This window comes from Globicephala melas, chromosome 19 (assembly GCF_963455315.2).
Source record: "Globicephala melas chromosome 19, mGloMel1.2, whole genome shotgun sequence".
Lineage (NCBI taxonomy): Eukaryota > Metazoa > Chordata > Mammalia > Artiodactyla > Delphinidae > Globicephala > Globicephala melas.
Window position 1 is genome coordinate 2,086,762 of NC_083332.1, and position 18,572 is coordinate 2,105,333.

The 18,572-nt window shown below is 49.3% G+C and overlaps 1 protein-coding gene across 2 annotated transcripts; it reads left to right on the forward strand.

Moving 5' to 3' along the window:
- The first annotated feature begins 889 nt into the window (after positions 1-889).
- LOC132593934 (uncharacterized) lies at positions 890-14,266 on the forward strand. Of its 2 annotated transcripts, none has more exons than XM_060288963.1 (7): positions 890-1,080; positions 3,816-3,905; positions 4,548-4,639; positions 7,648-7,753; positions 10,099-10,188; positions 12,167-12,258; positions 13,961-14,266. In XM_060288963.1, exons 2-7 carry the CDS (start codon positions 3,836-3,838, stop codon positions 14,141-14,143), a joined length of 633 nt encoding a protein of 210 aa, XP_060144946.1. In that variant the 5' UTR covers positions 890-1,080; positions 3,816-3,835; the 3' UTR covers positions 14,144-14,266. The 2 variants fall into 2 exon arrangements, with proteins under 2 accessions (XP_060144946.1, XP_060144945.1); XM_060288962.1 differs by lacking the exon at positions 890-1,080 and adding an exon at positions 1,478-1,599.
- Positions 14,267-18,572: the final 4,306 nt, after the last annotated feature.

Genomic DNA, 18,572 nt, shown 5'->3' on the forward strand with positions numbered 1-18,572 from the left:
AGAGTCCTAGGAAGCAGGAACTAATATGATCCCCATTTTATAGGAGATAAAAGCGAGGCTCTCATGAGCTTTTTCAAAACACTATCGTTTAAAATTTTCTACCAGATTCAAGACTATGTGCCTGTTTGTATACTATGCTCTTTCCATTCACAGGATTCAATATTACACTATTTTTTCAATATTATTTTCATAAAATATTTCTTTTTTTTAAAGACATGCCCGTTCAGTTTTCTGCTCAAACTGCCCTTTTGCCAGAGAGCAGCTTGGCTTTATCTACTGCAGGGTCTGGTACAGAAAATTCTCCAGGTCAGGGATGGGCAGACTCTGGTCATCCAGCCCACAGCCTGTTGTGTAAATAAGGGCTCTTGCCACAAGTACACCCATTCCTCACCTAACGTCTGGGCTGCTTTCATGCAAAGTGGAGTAGCTGCTACACAGAGCCGATGGCCCAGAATTCTAAAGTATTTGCCATGACATCCTTGACAAGAAAGGTGACTGACCTTGCTTCGTATAGATGCCAAACTGAAATCAATACGGGTGGAGGTGTGAGAATGGTTAGAAAAAGGAGGGAAAATCGTGAACTATTGGGACTGTGATGCACAGTGTAAAAGATATTTTGTGTTTGAGTCCAGGGCACAGGCTGCATACATGTGTTCCTCCGTGTGTGGCGTGTGTTTGTTCATATTCGAAGAACAAGTTTAGAAATACTACGTACTCTTATTTCCTGCACAAGTAATTCTCAACCACTAAAAACCCTGCCCAGGGCGACCCTCTAAATTGCTTTCCCTAACGAACGAGGACGAAGAGGCCCCCGACCCTCCCCTCTATTAACGGAATCGCAGCAAACACGCTGACGCCTGTGCTGGTGTCAGAGACAGTTTTAACCACCTGACTTGTGTTTGCGGGCGGGGGTTGGGGGGTGTGCGTGTCGCTGAGCAGCTCAGCCCTGTTCATTCGCGCGAGTTTGTCCACCGCGTCCCCGGGCATCTCCGGAGCCAGCTCTGCGCGGGCGCCAAGGACAAGCACTGAGCAAGCCTGCCCGCTCCTGCCCAGCGGCCCAGCCAGAAGCCGGGTCCGGAGGTCAGTCCCGCGGCTGCAGCTCTGAAGGGTCTGCGCCATGCGGCGGGGGCGCAGCGCGGGGCGGGGGTCGGCGGGATGGCGCCGCGGGGTCTCCGCGGGGAGGGCGGCGCTCCCAGGCAGGATGCGCGGGTGAATTCTGGGGAGTGGGGTGCAGGAGCTGCTGCCTAGGAGCCCCTGAGACCCGATGGTGCCCGCGGTGGGGCCCCTTGAGGAACCCGCGTCTCCCCTGAGGGCGGTCGGGATGCTCAGGTCCCCGTGAGCCGCGGGGCGACTCCAGGTCCCAGGATTTCTCTGGCCACTAGCTGGAGAGGAGACTGGAGGGGACAGAGGAGGCTGGGGTGTCAGTAGTAGGGGTGGCGGGGACTCCGTCCAGGACAGGTGGAGAAGGAGCCCGGGTCCTGGTGCTGAGGTTTTAGGGGGCAGGACGGGCAGACGGGGGACTCTGTAGTTGGATGGAGGAGGCGGGAGGAACAGGTTTGCTCTGCACACCAGAGAAGCCGGTCGGGTATCGGGGGTCAGGTAACGTACTGGCCAAGTAGAAAATCGGAAAATGGTACTGCAGGGAGTCCAGAGGGTAGTTTGTGGGATGAGGAGCGGGGAGCCCCTCCGGTTGTGTTTGGGGGTTCGCTGAAACGCACAAGAGGTTTGCAGATGAGAAGGGCCTTTGGAAAACAGCTTTTGAGCCGCCAGCGCCTCTGTGCGCCTGCGTGCTGCGGGTGGGGGCAGGGAGCCTGTTGGGGGCGCGCATCTTTGAGGGGCAGCCTCGGGGGCATGGGCCCTGGGTGAAACTGGGGATGGGCCCTGGGTGTCAGCCAGAGGGAACTTGTGTTGGAGAGGGTGATGTGTAATTTCATCTTCTGCGCCTGCAGTTGTGTGTGCCCCGAGTGTGTGTGTGTGTGTGTGTGTGTGTGTGTGTGCATGTCCAGGACTGCCTGTGAGGAGGGTGTTCAGTACTGACAAGCACGCGTGCCCACCTGAGTGGCGGGGGTCTCTGAGTTTCCCTGGAGTGTGTCTGCAGGTGTGCTTGTGTCGTCATGCCCTGGTTTCCCCAGTGCTCACCTGAAAATGTGTGTCTCTAACAATTGTGTGTGTGTCTATCTGGCCGGGTGTTCCCGCCCTTTGACGCACCTTGTATTTGCACGATTATGTGTGAGGGTCTGTGATGGGTCTTGTTCTTTAAAGAGGCTTAGAGGGAGAGGTTTGACTCTAAGTTACCAGACAGTGTGTCCTGAGTGTGTGTGTGTGTGTGTGTGTGTGTGTCTGTGTGTGTGTGTTTTTAATCGTATTTAATCCTCAGGCTTAATATTTATAGTCCTCATTTTCATGACAGCGCAAGAGGTTAAATAACCCCTGAATCAGGGATGGCAGGTAAAATACAGGACACCTGCTTAAATTCGAATTTCAGATAAATAACGAATTACCTTTTAGTATAAGTATGTCCTGAATATTTCATGGGACTTACCTACACTTAAACATAATTTAGCAAAATAAATAAAAAATGGTTTTTATGCAGACATGACCCATGCAGTGCTTGAACATCCTTATGGTAAAAAATGATTTGTGTATCTCAAATTCAAATCTCAGTGTGCTGTGTATTTCTTGTGATCTTGTTGTTGTTAAAATCTGGCGAGCTTGACCCTTGAGATCTCTCAGCTAGTGACCGGCAGGCTGGAACCCCCCAGTGCACCCTCCAGACACACTGGCCCAAGTCCTGCCCAGGGTAAAGCTGGGGTGGAGGCGGGGTCCCAGGACGCCACAGCTGAGCCTGCTGCTAGGCAGTGTTGCAGCAGTGCTGGCCTCTCCCCAGGGGCTGTGGTGAGGCGTCTGTGGACCGGCCCCCTCGTCTTCACAGCAGTCCTGAGAGGCAGTCTTAAGACTTAAGACTTAAGCCTCCTGTACCAGAATGGGGCCCCTGAGTCCAGGGAAGCGAGGTCCTGGTCTGAACCATTTGGTCAAGCTGCCTTGTAGCCTTAGGACGGGGGTGAAACATCGCACTAGGAATGATGGCCATGAGGTGCACCTGTTGAGTGTCTGCTGTATGCCAGACACCAGAGGTCCTTTTGATACTCAGTTAACTGACATTCCCCTTCAGGGTCCCAGCTTTCTGTGGCATAATATTTTTTCATTTTTACTTATTTACAAAACAGAGGCAGACTCACAGACTTAGAGAACGAACTAACGGTTACCAGGGGGGAAGGGATAGTTGGTGAGTTTGGAATTGACGTGTACACACTGCCATATTTAAAATGGATAACCAACAAAGACCTACTGTATAGCACAGGGAACTCTGCTCAATGTTATGTGGCAGCCTGGATGGGAGGGGAGTCTGGGGGAGAATGGATACATGTATATGTATGGCTGAGTCGCTTTGCTGTGCACCTGAAACTATCACATTGTTAATCGGCTATACTCCAATATAAAATAAAAAGTTTTTTTAAAAAGGTAATATTTCTTCATTGTTTAAATGGTCAGAAACCCCACACCCATGATCCCTGCCCTTGCCCTTGCCAGGCGCCATGGCCATCGCTCTCCCCACATCACACACTGGGCCTTGGAAGCCACTCTAGGAGGGAGGCATTGCCAACACTTCCCCTTGGATGTTGGGGACCTGGAGACTTGAGGAGGGGATGGAGCTGCCTGAGTCCATCCAACACCTGAGAGCAGTGCTGGGGTTCACACCCGGGCCATCTGGGTGCCCAGCCCAGGCACTGACTGCTCTGGTCCCCTGTCCATAGGGAGCACCTGTAGTGTCACGATGCTACCTCTCAGCACCATCGAGGGCCAGGAAACGGAGGCGGTGCAGACCAAGCCGCCGGAGAAAGGAGGTGAGACACACATGGGGTGGAAACCTGTGGGCAAGTGGGAGTGGGGAGGGCCCCCCGGGGAGACCTGATGAGGAAGTGTTGACCCTGAAGACTGATCCCAACCCCAAATATCTCTCACTGGCTCTTCCTGGGAAAGGAGTGTCCTGAGGGGCTCCCAGGATGGAACGACCAGACATCACCTCATGTCAGTAGGTCCTGTCACTGCCCTGCTCAGACCCTTCAGTGATCTCTTGAGAGCTGAATGAATCTGGGCTCCTTTCTGTGGCCTGGACACCCCTGTTGTCTTACCCCAGCCCCTTCACTCACTGACATTCCCAGTCTGTTCCCTGTGGGTCTTCAGGATGCAATTTAATGCATGTCTGCAGGTGCTGCTGTGCAACCTCCAGCAAGTGTTCTAACCTCTCTGTGCCTTGGTTTCCTCATCTCTAAAGTGGGATGATGAGAGTAGCCATCTCAGAGAGATATTATGAACAACCAAATAAGCTATGATGTGTAAAATACTTAAATGCGTGTCTGGCACAAGGAAACTACTCCACACATATTAGCTCTTGCCAGTGGTTTCATAATGAAGATTTTATTATTATTGAGTTTCTCAAGCCTCAGAGGGCAAGATGGCCTCATGCCTCTTTCCTCCTCCCTCAGTCCTGCTTTCTGAGAACACTGATGATCCACCAAAGAAGCCCATCAGAATGAAGGGAACGATGTTATTCAGAGTCCTGCCGTTCTGTCCTGTGGTAAGTCCGCTTGTTTCCTCCCTTTGGCCAGAGGCCCCTGGGTTCTGAGAAGTCAGGTACATCCACCACCATCTCTGCCCAGCAGAGACCCTTGGGTGGCTGGGTGCCCCTCTGTCCATCTCTCATTCCGGATGTGGCCCCATCTTGTGGGGGATAGTTTTCCTTGAAGATGCTGCCTGCTTTCCTGCCTTCTTTTCTTTGCTAATTCCTGCCTCTGCTCCAATGTCACCTCCTCCATGAAGCCTCCCTTGCTCACTTTTTCTCCATTTCTCTCCAATCCCCTTGCCTTGCTGAAGTTTTTTCAGAGTAATTATTGCTACCTGAGAGCATACCTGTATCTGTGTGTTCATCATCTGTTTTCCCTACTAGAGTAGTGCTTGGGGACAGGAACCTCCTCTGTTCCTCAATGACATACCCCTGTGTGTAGAACAGATGTAACCAGTGGTAAGCACTGTATACACATGAGCTGATTAAATGGAGGAATGAATTAGGGAACGGTCCCTCCTGCGTAGGCAGCTGTGGCTTTGTCCACCTGGACACCATTCCTCCTTCTGCTACTAACACCCTTGATTTTTCTTGGGGGACCACCTGTCTCCATGCCCTTCGGATGGATCTGATCTCATCCTCAGACCAGCTCCAGGTATGCCCCTGAGCAGTCAGAGCCAGCAATGCCAAGGTTCCCTATGATTGGTTCCAGGCTGAGCAGGTGACTCAACCTTAGCCAATGAGGCATCTGCTCTGTCTCTGGAATTCTTAACAGGTGGGAGGGGAGTTTTTGGAGCGGCCCTGATGGGGAACCATGGGTGCCACGGGGAGAGGTCAGGGGAGGCACAGGGTGAGGATGCTCGCAAGAACACCTCTCCTGTTAGTGCCTGCAGCAGTCCCAGGGAGGACTCTCTAGAAATCTTTTTAGAAAAAAAATGTAAGAGTCACAGATTTTGCAAAGCAGTACAAAGATCATCCAGATTCACCAATTGTTAACACGTTTTCTATTTGCATGTTTTCTCACATATATATCATATACATATACATTATATATAATATACATATGTATTCCTCAGTGTGTATGGCCTTAGAAATAGAATATTTTCTTTGGTAAGTGTGAGACTGTTGTAACATTTGGGCTTTTAACTCTTACATGCACTTTCATCTAATCTAATGTCCATATTCCTGGTTTGTTAGTTTAATACCTAATGTTTTTTTGACGTTCTTTTTCCTCTTACACAAGGTCTCGTCTAGGCTTTTTAGTAATGTATCTTTAGTCTCTTTAAGCTGGAAAATCCCCTCAGCCCTTCTTTGCCTCTTACAACACTGACGATTTTGAAGACCAGAGTCACACCCTGCCCCATATTGATGGCTTTTTATTTTGTTGTTTTTGTTGTTGTTTTGACCCATTCCCCCTAATGAGATTCAAGGTAAGCTATGATCTCTTCAATACCACCTAAGTGATGCCCTGTCCTTCTCAGGACATCACATCTAGATGCACATGAGGTCTTGCATGTGAGAAGGAATTCAGGTATAATTTTCTTGCTCTGCAACACAGTAATCACCAACTAACTGCATGAGACTACTTCAATGTAAATGAATCAATCTTAAAAAAAAATTCAAAACACGGTTTCTCAGCTGCTCAGGGCAGGTTTAAGTGGCCAGATGTGGCCAGTGCCTACTGCACTGGACAGTGCAGATACAGAATATTTCTATGGTCACAGAAGGGTCTGTCTCAGGACTGGGTTAGATCTCTTAGGTTATCAGAATTATCACAGAGCATAGCCCCCAGAAAGTGAGGTTGTGGGCTTGGTGCTGTGAGACACTGAAGAAGCACTTCAGACAGAGCATCTTATCAATGGCTCTTGGAGACTCCTGGCTCCTTGCATGGTCCTCTGGGCAGTTTGAGTCTCAGGGTGGCCAGTGCCCTGCCCGCAGGACAACCCCTCTGCCTGGGGCAGATTAACCAGTCGGTTACTGATAATGTTAGATAAATGCTAACATTTCCTGGGCACTTTCCACCTGTCAGATAGGGGGCTGAACACTTTAATGATCTCATGTAACCTTCACCAGAGTCCAAGAAATAGGAACTAATATGATCCCAATGTATAGGAGAGAAACCCAAGGCTCATGAGAGCTTTTTTAAGGTTGTTATTTCAAATTTTGTACATCATCAAGACTCAATGGCTGTTTTTATATTACACTCTTTTCATTCTCAGGATCCATATCTTCATAAAGTATTTCTTTTTTAAAAGAAAAACAACAAAGTGTATCTGTTCACGTTTCTGCCCAAACTGCCCTTTTGCCAGAGAGCAGCTTGGCTTCATCTACTGCAGGAGCTGGCACAGAAAATTCTCTAGGTCAGGAGTGGGCAGACCCTGGCCATCCAGCCACAGCCTGTAGTGTAAATAAGGGCTCATTAGTACAGCCACGTCCATCCTTAGGTAGGGTCTGGGCTGCTTTCCTGCAAAGTCCAGTAGCTGTGACACAGACCTGGTGGTGCACAAAGGCTAAACTATTCGCCATGACATCCTTGACAACAAAGGTGGCTGGTCTTGCTTTGCATAGATGCCAGACTGAAGTCAATACGGGTGAAAGTGTGAGAATGTTTAGAAAAAGGAGGGAAACTCTTGCACTACTGTGAGTGTGACACAGTATATAAAAGATATTTTGTGTTTGGGTCCAGTGTACACGCTACATACATGTCTTTCTAGGTGTGTGCGGCATATATCTCCTCATATTCAAATAAGAAGTTTAGAAACAGTACTTACCCTTATTACCTGCATAACTGATTCTCATTCTGTTAAAACCTGCCCATGGCGACCTCCTTAACTGGTTCCTCTAACGAATGAGGCCCCCGACCCTCCTCCCTAAAAATAAAATTGCAGCCAACACTCAGACACCTGTGACGGTGTCAGAGACTGTTTTAACCACCTGACTTCTGTTTGGGGCCCGGGATGGGGGAGTGCTTTGCGTGACGCTGAGCCACTCAGCTCTGTTCATTCCTGCGAGTTTGTCCACAGATTCCCTGGACATCTTCGGAGCCAGCGCTACCCGGGCGCCAAGGACAAGCGCTGAGCAAGCCCGCCCGCTCCTGCCCAGCGGCCCAGACAGAAGCTGGGTCCGGAGGTCAGTCCCGAGGCCGCAGCTCTAAAGGGTCTGCGCCATCCGGACGGGGGCGCAGCGCGGGCCGGGGTCGGGGGGAGGGGAGAGGGGGCGGCCGGATGGCGCTGCGGGGTCCCTGCGGGGAGGGCGGGGCCGCCTGGCCAGGATGCGCCGGTGCGTTCGGGGCAATAGGGCTCAGGAGCTGCTGCCTAGGAGCCCCTGAGACCCGATGGTGCCCGCGGTGGGGCCCCTTGAGGAACCCGCGTCTCCCCTGAGGGCGGTCGGGATGCTCAGATCCTTGTGAGCCACGGGGCGACTCCAGGTCCGAGGATTTCTGTGGCCACTGGGAGGAGGGAAGAGTGGAGGGGACAGAGGAGGCTGGGGTGTCAGTAGTAAGGGTGGCGGGGACTCCGTCCAGGACAGGTGGAGGAGGAGCCCGGGTCCTGGTCCTGAGGTTTTAGGGGGTAGGACGGGCAGACGGGGGACTCTGTAATTGGATGGAGGAGGCGGGAGGTATGGGGGTTGGTCTGCACACCTGAGAAGCCAGTTAGGTGTCAGGGGTTCGGTTATCTCACTGGCCGAATAAAAATATAGGAACATGACTTTGGGGGGAGCCCATAGAGCAGTTTTAGAGGAGGAGCGGGGAGTCCCTCCGGAAAGGTTTGGGGGTTCACTAAGAACGAATAACAAGGTTTGCAGAGAAGCGCGCTTGGAAAACAGCTTTTGAGCCTCCAGCGCCTCTGTGCGCCTGCGTGCTGCGGGTGGGGGCAGGGAGCCTGTTTGGGGCGCGCATCTTTGAGGGGCAGCCTCGGGAGATGGGCCCTGGGTGTCAACCAGAGGGAAATCGTGTGGGAGAGTGATGTGTAATTTCAGCTGGTGCATCTGCAGTTTTATGTGTCCCGAGTGTGTGTGTGTGTGTGTGTGTGTGTGTGTGCGTGTGCGTGCGTGTGCAGGATTGCCTGTGAATGGGGCGTTCAGTACTGACAAGCAGGTCTGCCTGCTTGAGTAGTGGGGGTCTCAGATTTCCCTGGAGTGTGTCTGCAGATGTCGGTGTGTCGTTATGCCCTGGTTTCCTCAGTGTTCATCTGAAAATGTGCATTTCTGTGTGTGTGTACCTGGCCGGCTGGTCCCACTCTATGATGCACCTTAAATTTGCACGATTATGTGTGACAGTCTGTGATGGCTCTTAAGCATCTTAAAAAGGCTTCAAAGAAGAGGTTCGACGCTAAGTTACCAGATAGTGTGTTCTGAGTGTGTATTTAATCATATTTAATCCTCATGTTTAATCATTTATTTTCCTCATTTTCATGGACGGGAAAGCTGACAGCACAAGAGGTAAAAAACCCCTGAATCGGGGCTTGCCAGGTAAAATACAGGATGCATACTTCAATCTGAATTTAAGACAAATAATGAATTACCTTTTAGTATACGTATGTTCCAAATATTTCATGGGACTTGCCTATACTTAAACATAATTTAGAAAACTAAATAAAAAATGACTTTTTATGTAGACATGCCCCAGGCAGTGTTCGGATATGCTATACTAAAAAATGATTTGTGTATCTAAAATTCAAATCTCAGTTTGCTGTGTATTTGTTGTAATGTCTTTTTGTTATATCTGGCAAACTTAATCCTTGAGATCTCTTGACAAGTGACTGGCAGCCTGGAACACCCCCAGCCCACCCCTTCCAGACACACTGGTCCAAGCTGGGGTGGAGGCGGGGTCCCAGGACCCCACAGCTGAGCCTGCTGCTAGGCACCCTTGCTGCAGTGCTGGCCCCTCCCAAAGGGCTGTGGTGAGGTGTCTGTGGACCGGTCCCCTCATCTTCACAGCCGTCCTGAGAGGCAATCACTTAAGCATCCTGTACCAGAAGGGGTCCCAAGGCCAGGGAAGCGAGGTCCTGGTCTGAACCATTTGGTCAAGCTGCAGTGTAGCTTTAGGACAGCCCTGAAATACAGCACTGGGAATGCGAACCGTGAGCGCACTTTTTTAGCGCCTGCCACATGCCAGACACCACAGGCCCTTTTGATATCCAGTTAACTGTTATTCACCTTCAGGATCCCAGCTTTTTGTGTCAAGATATTTCTTCTTTTTCTTAAAGGGGCATAAACACCAGACCCATGATCCCTGCCCTTGCCCTTGCCAGGTGTCATGCCATATGCTCTCCCCAGATCACGCACTGGGCCTTGGAAGAACACTAGAGGGAGGCATTGCCAACACTTCCCCTTGGATGTTGGGGACCTGGAGACTTGGGGAGGGGATAGAGCTGTCTGAGTCCATCCGACACCTGAGAGCAGTGCTGGGGTTCACACCCGGGCCATCTGGGTGCCCAGCCCAGGCACTGACTGCTCTGGTCTCCTGTCCATAGGGAGCACCTGTGGTGTCACGATGCTACCTCTCAGCACCATCGAGGGCCAGGAAACGGAGGAGGTGCAGACCAAGCCGCCGGAGAAAGGAGGTGAGACACACATGGGGTGGAAAACTGTGGACAGGTGGGAGTGGGGAGGGCCCCCCGCGGAGACCTAATGAGGAAGTGTTGACCCTGAAGACTGATCCCAACCCCAAATATCTCCCACTGGCTCTTCCTGGGAAGGGAGGGCCCTGAGGGGCACCCAGGATGGAACCTCCCCGACATCCCCTCATGTCAGTGGGTCTTGTCTCTCCCCTGTTCAGAGCCTGCAGGGGTGTCTCTTGGGTCTCCTGAGAGCTGGAATCAATCTGGGCTCCTTTCTGTGATCTGGTCACCTGCCTGGACTGGCCCTGCATCCAGTTGCCAGGTCTAGGGGCTACGAGGTCATTTGTTTGGGATATGATGGAGGCCTGACGCAAGGATTTAGCTGAGGGGATGGGCAAGAGTGGGGTAGGTTGTGGACCCTGCTGGTGGCTTGGTCTCATGAGTGAGGGATTCTGGGTCTGTTGGGATGCTTCCTTTCTGAAACATCTTACTTTGTAATAATTTTATATTCACAAGAAGTTGCCATAGTAGTACATAGAAGTTCCATGGACACTTCATCCCATTTCCCCCAGTATCTTTATTTTATATGATGATACTACAACATCAAAACTAGCCCATGGATATTCACACAATCCATGTGTGTTTTTACTTGTGTTTCATCACATCTATAGCTGTGTGTAACCATCATACAAAACAAGATACAGGCCACTTTTTTAGCTACCTACTCCCTTACCAGAGGTAGCTACTTTCCAGCTTCTTGTCCAATCTTCCAGAATGTTCTATGCTCACTCATACAGACAAGGATGTGTATCTGTTACTATGTATTTATGTCTGATGCACTGTGTGTACTCTATATGCCACTGCCGGTTCCTATTTTGTCTTCTTTCATTTAATTCTGATCTGACACTTGGTATCTTCCAGTCCCAGTCCCAGTGCTTTCCAAGCACCCAATCACTCATGCTTCACAACTCTGTGAGGTAAGGACAGTGATTGCCCCCTTTTGCAGATGGGAAATCTGAGGGGTGACAGGGATGAATGATTAGCTCATGCTGGGATTTGAAGCGTTTGGCCTCGGGGTCTTTGACCTTAAGCTCTGTGTCCCCTGTCCATCTTGGGGACTCTTCCCCACAAGATGACAACTTTGTGTTCCAGCTGTCTGGCATTCCATGGTCTGTCTGTCCTGTCCTGTAGTTTATTTAACCTGGTTCCTGCAGGTGGCCATTCGGGTTATTCCCAGTCTTTGAGGAAGACAATAAATGCAAGTAGAGATAAGATTATAGTTGGGTCATATTGCACACAGGGGAATATACCCTGGACAATATGTTTAAAAGGGGGAATGGCTGCATCAAAGGAGGATGTGCATTTGTAATTTGGTGAGTTTGACTGAATGGTCCTCGGTAGAGAGGCGGATTTCCATTCCCAGCAGGAGTGTAGGAGTTTCTAAGAAAATATCTGGATTTGTTGGTAGCTTTGAAATATCAGGAGACTTCACTCTAAATCAAGACATCTGTCTTCTGTGGGGAAACTAGACAATTTTCTGGAGGGGCATCCCCACAGGCAGCTGCATATCAGCTGTCCCTTCCTCCTGGACACGGGCTCCCCAGGGTGCTACCATCTCCAGAGACCCTGTTGTCTCACCTCAGCCCCTTCACTCACTGACATTCCCTCTCTGTTCCCTGTGGGCCTTCGGGATGCAATTTAATGCATGTCTGCAGGCGCTGCTGTGCAACCTCCAGCAAGTGTCCTAACCTCTGTGCCTTGGTTTCCTCATCTCTAAAGTGGGATGATAGTAGCCATCTCAGAGTTATTATGAACAATCAATTAAGCTAGGATGCGTAAAATACTTAAAAGAGTGCCTGGCACATAGCAAGTACTTAACACATGTTAGTTCTTGTCAATGATTTTATGATGAAGATATTATTATTGAGTTTCTCAAGCCTCAGAGGGCAAAATGGCTCATGAGTCTTTCCTCCTCTCTCAGCCCTGCTTTCTGAGAACCCTGATGAACCACGAAAGAAGTCCACTGGAATGAAGGGAAGACTGTCATTCAGAGTCCTGCCGATCTGTCCCATGGTAAGCCTGCCTGTTTCCTCCCTTCAATCAGAAGCCCCTGGATTCTGAGAGCTCAGGCACATCTGCCAGCCTCTCTGCCCGGCAGAGACCCTTGGGTGGCTGGGTGTCCCTGTGCCCCCAGGGATGTGGCCCCATCCTCTGGGGGATGGTTTTCCTTGAGGATGCTGCCTTCTTTCCTGCCTCCTTATCTTTCCTAATTCCTGCCTCTGCTCCAATGTCACCTCCTCCATGAAGCCTCCCTTGGACACTTCCTCCCCATCTGGATCTAACCCCCTGCCTTGCTGAATTTTTTTCAGAGTAATTATTGCTACCTGAGAGAATACCTTCTATCTGTGTGTTCATCATCTGTCTTCCCTACTAGAGTAGTTCTGTTGGGGGGCGGGCAGGACCCTGCTCTGTTGTTCAATGACATATCCCCGTGCCTAGAACAGATGTAACCAGCGGTAGGCACTGTACACAGGTGGGCTGATTAAATGGAGGAATGAATTAGGGAACGGTCCCTGCTGAGGCAGGCTGCTATGAATTTGTCCACCTGGATACCATTCCTCCTTCTTCTGCTAATACCTTTGATTTTTCTTGGGGGACCACCTGTCTCTATGCACCTTGGATGGATCTGATCCCATCCTCAGACCAGCTCCAGGTATGCCCCTGACCAATCAGAGCCGGCAATGCCAAGGTTCCCCATGATTGGTTCCCGGCAGGGCACGTTGACTCAACCTTGGCCAATAAGGCATGTGCTCTGTCTCTGGGATTCTTAACAGGCAGGAGCGGAGCTTGGAGAGGCCCTGATGGGGAACCAGTGGGGCCACGGGGAGAGGTCAGGGGAGGCACAGGGTCAGGATGCTCACAAGAACGCCCTTCCTATTAGAGCCTGCATAGTAATGTATCTTTAGTCTCTTTAAGCTGGAAAATCCCCTCAGTCTTTCTTTGCCTCTTATGACACTGATGAGTCTGAAGATCAGAGTCACACCTCATACAATGTTGATTGCTTTTTTGGTTCTGTTTTGTTTCATTTCTTTGCTTGTTTGTTTTTTATGCGGTCCCTCTAATGACATTCAGGATAAGCTATGATCTCTGGAATACCACCTAAGTGATGCCCTGTCGTTATCAGAACATCACATCTAGATGCACCCTAGGTCTGTCTGCCATCGTTGGTGATACGAATTTTGCTCCACTCAGCTGAGATGCTTGTCCCTTTTCTCCACGGAATACTTTTGATTTTTGTTTTCCCCATGCAACTAACTAATGAGATATCAGTGGGGCGACACTGTAGATGAACCAAGTAATCTAGAAACAGAGAGCATTCTGATTGGTTCATTTCGGGTCCTGTGCTCACCAATGAACAAATCATCAGCTTAGGAGATGAGAACCCTAAATCTCTCAGCCTGGGCCACATGCCCGTGGGCAGTAGAAGTTCCCTACCTTTCCCCAACCACAAGAACAGAAGTATGGGATGAGGCAGCTATTCTCAACCAAAGGCAGTTTATCCCCCAGGGGACACCTTCAGTGTCTGGAAAATTTTTCTTTGTCACAGCTAAAGGGATGGTGCTGCTGGCACCTGGTGGTAGAGGCCAGAGATGACGCTTAACATCCTGCAATGTACAGGATGCCCCCCCTGACTACAAAGAATGATCTGACCCCAAAATGTCATTACTGTGACACTAATGTTCTCTTCTTTCTTCTCTGTTCTCTTTCCTTCCAGCCAAGTGTTTGCTTCACCTATTACTTGGAACCGGATGACTCTGACTCTGATTCCCAATTTCCTCCTGAACCTTTGAAACCTGACCCAAATTGCACCTTCGTTCCTCTGCCTGTGTTAGAGTTTCGTGAAATCAAGGTGTGTGAATGTCCCCTGTGCTGTCTCAGCTTTGTCACTGCTTCCTAATACCTGAGCTCCCTCTGCTTCCTGCTCTTGACTCAGCACCCTGGAATCATGCATGCTGGGCTACTGTGATGTAAAGTCCCCAAATACAGCTGCTTAAATAAACCGAACTTGATGTCTCTCTCATAGCTGTGGTCTGTGTGTAAAACTCCCCCAGCCGGCGTATTGCATTCCTGTAGAGTTGGGCAGCCAAGTTCCTTTGACCTTGGTACTCTGTGCCATGTGGCTGGAGAGGGCTCACCCCCACATCCCATCCACATTGTGGCTCAGGGGAAGGGGAGGAGGATGAGGGAAGGGGAAGACACACTTTAGTCCTTCAGATGACAACTCCTACAAGATGCCAAGATCACTTTTCCTCAAACCTCATTGGCCAGAGCATAGTCACATGACCACATCTAGCTGCAAGAGATGCTGGGAAGTGCAGTCCTTAGCTGGGCAATCCTGTGTCACCTACTAGCTTCTATTATTACAGCAAAGGAGAATGGATATTGTGTCCACCGCTGACCAGGTCTCTTATGTTAATTTAGCCCTGACACCAGGCTGTGATGAATACATGAGTGAATAAATGTACTCTTCAATACTGTCTCTCTCTCCCATTGACTAGGATCTCCTCCATTTTTACACAAATATTTAGAATGATGAACCTTCGAGCACTGACCATGTGGTAGGCACTGAGCTAATGTCTTTACACATTTTGATCCACTTGATTCTCACAACCATATGGCTGGTTCTGTTATTATCCATCTTTCCAAGAGAAGAGAACAAAGAGGCACAGAGAGTTCATGTCACTTGCTTCAGGTCACACAGATCATAAGTAGCCAAGCCGAGATTCACACCCAGGCAGGCTGGCTCCAGAGTCTCTGCCCTTAACCATCATGGTAATAACCTCACACATGTGGACACTGGGACTTTCCCAGATGGTCGCACAACTGTGAGCGGAAGAGCATCTTCCAACATTCATACCTTCCAAGATTCATAGCGTCCATTCACTTACCTCTTCAGATATTGCATAAATACTCGGAATATGCATGTAGCACTTATGTTTAGACACAGTAATGCCACTTAACTGCAACAACAACAAAATCCACAGAAATGGTCGACTGAAGTGAAAATGCACAATGTGAGAGCTGTGAGTTTCAGTTTATTTGGGGACTTACTGAGGACTATAGCCCAAGAAGCAGCCTGTCAGAGAGCTCTGAGGAACTGCTCCAAAAGGTAGGTAGGAGGTCAGTTTCTGTGTGATTTTAGAGAAGGGGTCCATGCAGTCAAGTACACACCTCATTACAAGGCTACTGTTGGTTGGGATGAACGGACATATCAGTTAATGTGTTTAGTGCTTTTCTAAGTATCGGAGAATCAAAGAATCTTGGGTCATATTATTTTCTCCTGAACATATCTAATGTCTGAGGTGTAACCAAGCCCAGGACTGGCCACTTGGGGCTCATAAGCTAATAGCTCAAGAGGCAAGTGTCAATAGAAAGGAAAGGTGCTTTAATCAGGAAAGCCGACAATCTGGGGAGATGGTGGACTCAGGTCCAGGGACCAACTCCAAAGATTCTGCTCAGCCTTGACAGGTTTTAAAGGGAAAAATGGAGGAATCTCAGTGAATCATCGAGGCAGGAGGTTGGGCTCTGCATCATTCTCCATTGCATGCGGAACTGGCTGAGTCTCTCTTCAGATGTTATCTTGCCCGCATGATCTGCCGGCAGGATTGCTTAGGGGCGCTATTGGGGGTAGAGAGCCAGTCATACTTCTTTTTATCTAGGAAAAGAATCGACAGGTTAGACAAGGCATGATGTGCATTCAGGAGAGAATATAAGTCAGGAGTGGGTTTCAATTGCTTAGTGATCTCATTCCTCTGATTAGGTTCTTTTAAGGTTAGAGGGGAACAGAAATGGACAAACAGGAAAGGGCCAAGAAAGCTGCATTCAGAGGGACCTTTCTGCCACTTTCCCCAGAGCATAGAGTGCCTCACCCAGGTCTTCACCCTGAATTCCTTTCAGGGTGAACTGTAGGTGGTATGGAATGGTGGGCAGCATCCTTTAGTTGGCAAACTTCAGGAGCAAAGCCACAAGGGGTCGCGGAGGTGTCTCTGCTGAGGTTTCTGGGCTCCTCCAGATGCCTGGTGGACGCTGGTCCTCAGCTCACCTAGGCTGGCTTCTCTTGGGGCACTGGGGAGACCTGGCCCTGCTCCAAGTATCTTTCATCCTCCAGCAGGCTTGCCTGGTCACGTTCATCCTCATGGCAGGGGTAAAGATGCAAGAGAGAAACAAATACCAGTTTCACAAGTACTTTTCAAGCTTCTGCTTGAATCACATTTTGCCAGCATCCCTTTGGCCAAAGCAATTCCATGGCCAAGTGCAGATTCAGAAGAGGAGGACACTAAACACTTAGGGGGCTGCAGGATTGGACATGGGGGAGGGTAAAAAACTGGGGCCATGTTTGCAACCTACCACAAGGCAGGATTGTGATCATATCCCCAACCTGCATTGGCTCCCACCTGTTAGAACACAAGAGGATTCACCAGCCAGGCACCTGGGAGGGAAGCCAGGAATGTGAGAGAGCCTCCACCTGCCAGGTGGCCCTTCTCAAGCGTCAGAAAAGTCTCTGGGAGGATATGTTATCAGTGTGAGGGATGAGGAAAGACTTCCTGCGTATGCCAAGTGTTCAGAGTCATCAGAGCATGCTTCCCAGATAGAAACCCTACAGGTGTCCTGAGTGTGGGAAAGCTTTCCCCAAGACCCACCTCCTAATAATCACGGGAAATTCCACATGGCTGGGAAGCCGTGTGCATGCACCAAAGGTGGGGTCCTTCGGGCAGGTCTCCTCCCTGACGCACCACCAGGAAATTCATGTTGGAAAAGACTGTAAACTCTCCCAGTGTGAAAGCGCCTTTGGCTGGAATGCATGCAAAACCCCCCAGTGCAGGTAAAATGAGGGAACCTCTGTGGGTGGAATTTTCCTTCATTTCTCCTCAGAAGTTGTCTGGTAGAGCAGATGTTCTCATTTGGGGTGATACTCCACTGCCCCCTCCTGGAATTTCCCTGCAAGTTTGGGGATATTTCTGGTTGTCCAAAATTGGTGTTGCTACTAAGCTGTAATCGGTAGAGACCAATGATCCTCTAAACATGGTGCAATTCACCAGAAAACCCCCTGCACAGAGAATGTTCCGGCTCCAAATGTCAATGTCAATAGTATCATTACAGAGAATTGCATTTGAGAAGGAATTCAGGTATAATTTTCTTGCTCTCCAACACAGTAATCACTAACCAGCTGCATGAGACTACTTCAGTGTAAACGAATCAATCTTATATAACATTCAAAACAGAGTTTCTCAGCTGCTCCAGGAATGATTCAGTGGCCAAACGTGGCCAGTAGCTACGGCACTGGGCAGTGCAGATACAGAAAATTTCCAAAGTCACAGAATGGTCTGTCTCAGGACTGCTTTAAATCTCGTAGGCTATCAGAATTATCACAAAGTGTAGCCCCCAGAAAGTGAGGATGTGGGCTTGGTGCTGTGAGACACTGAAGAAGCACAGCCAGACAGAGCATCTTATCAATGGCTCTTGGAGACTCCTGGCTCCACGCACGGTCCTCTGGGCAGTTTGAGTCTCAGGGTGGTCAGTGCCCTGCCTGCAGGACACCCCCCTCTGCCTGGGGCAGATTAACCAGTCGGTTACTGACAATGTTGGATAAATGCTAACATTTCCTGGGCACTTTCCACCTGTCAGTTATGGTGCTGAGCATAGAAGATCTTATGTAACCTTCACTGGAGTCCTATGAAATAGGAACTAATATGATCCCCAATTTGTAGGAGAGAAACCCGAGGCTTATGAGAGGTGTTTTTAAAGCTTGTTATTTCAAATTTTGCACATATATCAAGAATCTATTCTTATTTTTATATTACACTCTTTCAATTCACAGGATTCAAATTTTCATAAAATATATTTTTTAAAGTATATATGTTCGCATTTCTGTCCAAACAACACTTTTTACAGGAACTTCTTGGCTTTGTCTACTCCAGGTTCTGGCACAAAATATTCTCTAGGTCAGAGATGGGCAGACTCTGGTCATCCAGCCCACAGCCTGTTGTGTAAATAAGGGCTCTTGCCACAAGTACACCCATTCCTTACCTAACGTCTGGGCTGCTTTCATGCAAAGAGGAGTAGCTGCTACACAGAGCCGATGGCCCAGAATTCTAAAGTATTTGCCATGACATCCTTGACAAGAAAGGTGACTGACCTTGCTTCGTATAGATGCCAAACTGAAATCAATACGGGTGGAGGTGTGAGAATGGTTAGAAAAAGGAGGGAAAATCGTGAACTATTGGGACTGTGATGCACAGTGTAAAAGATATTTTGTGTTTGAGTCCAGGGCACAGGCTGCATACATGTGTTCCTCCGTGTGTGGCGTGTGTTTGTTCATATTCGAA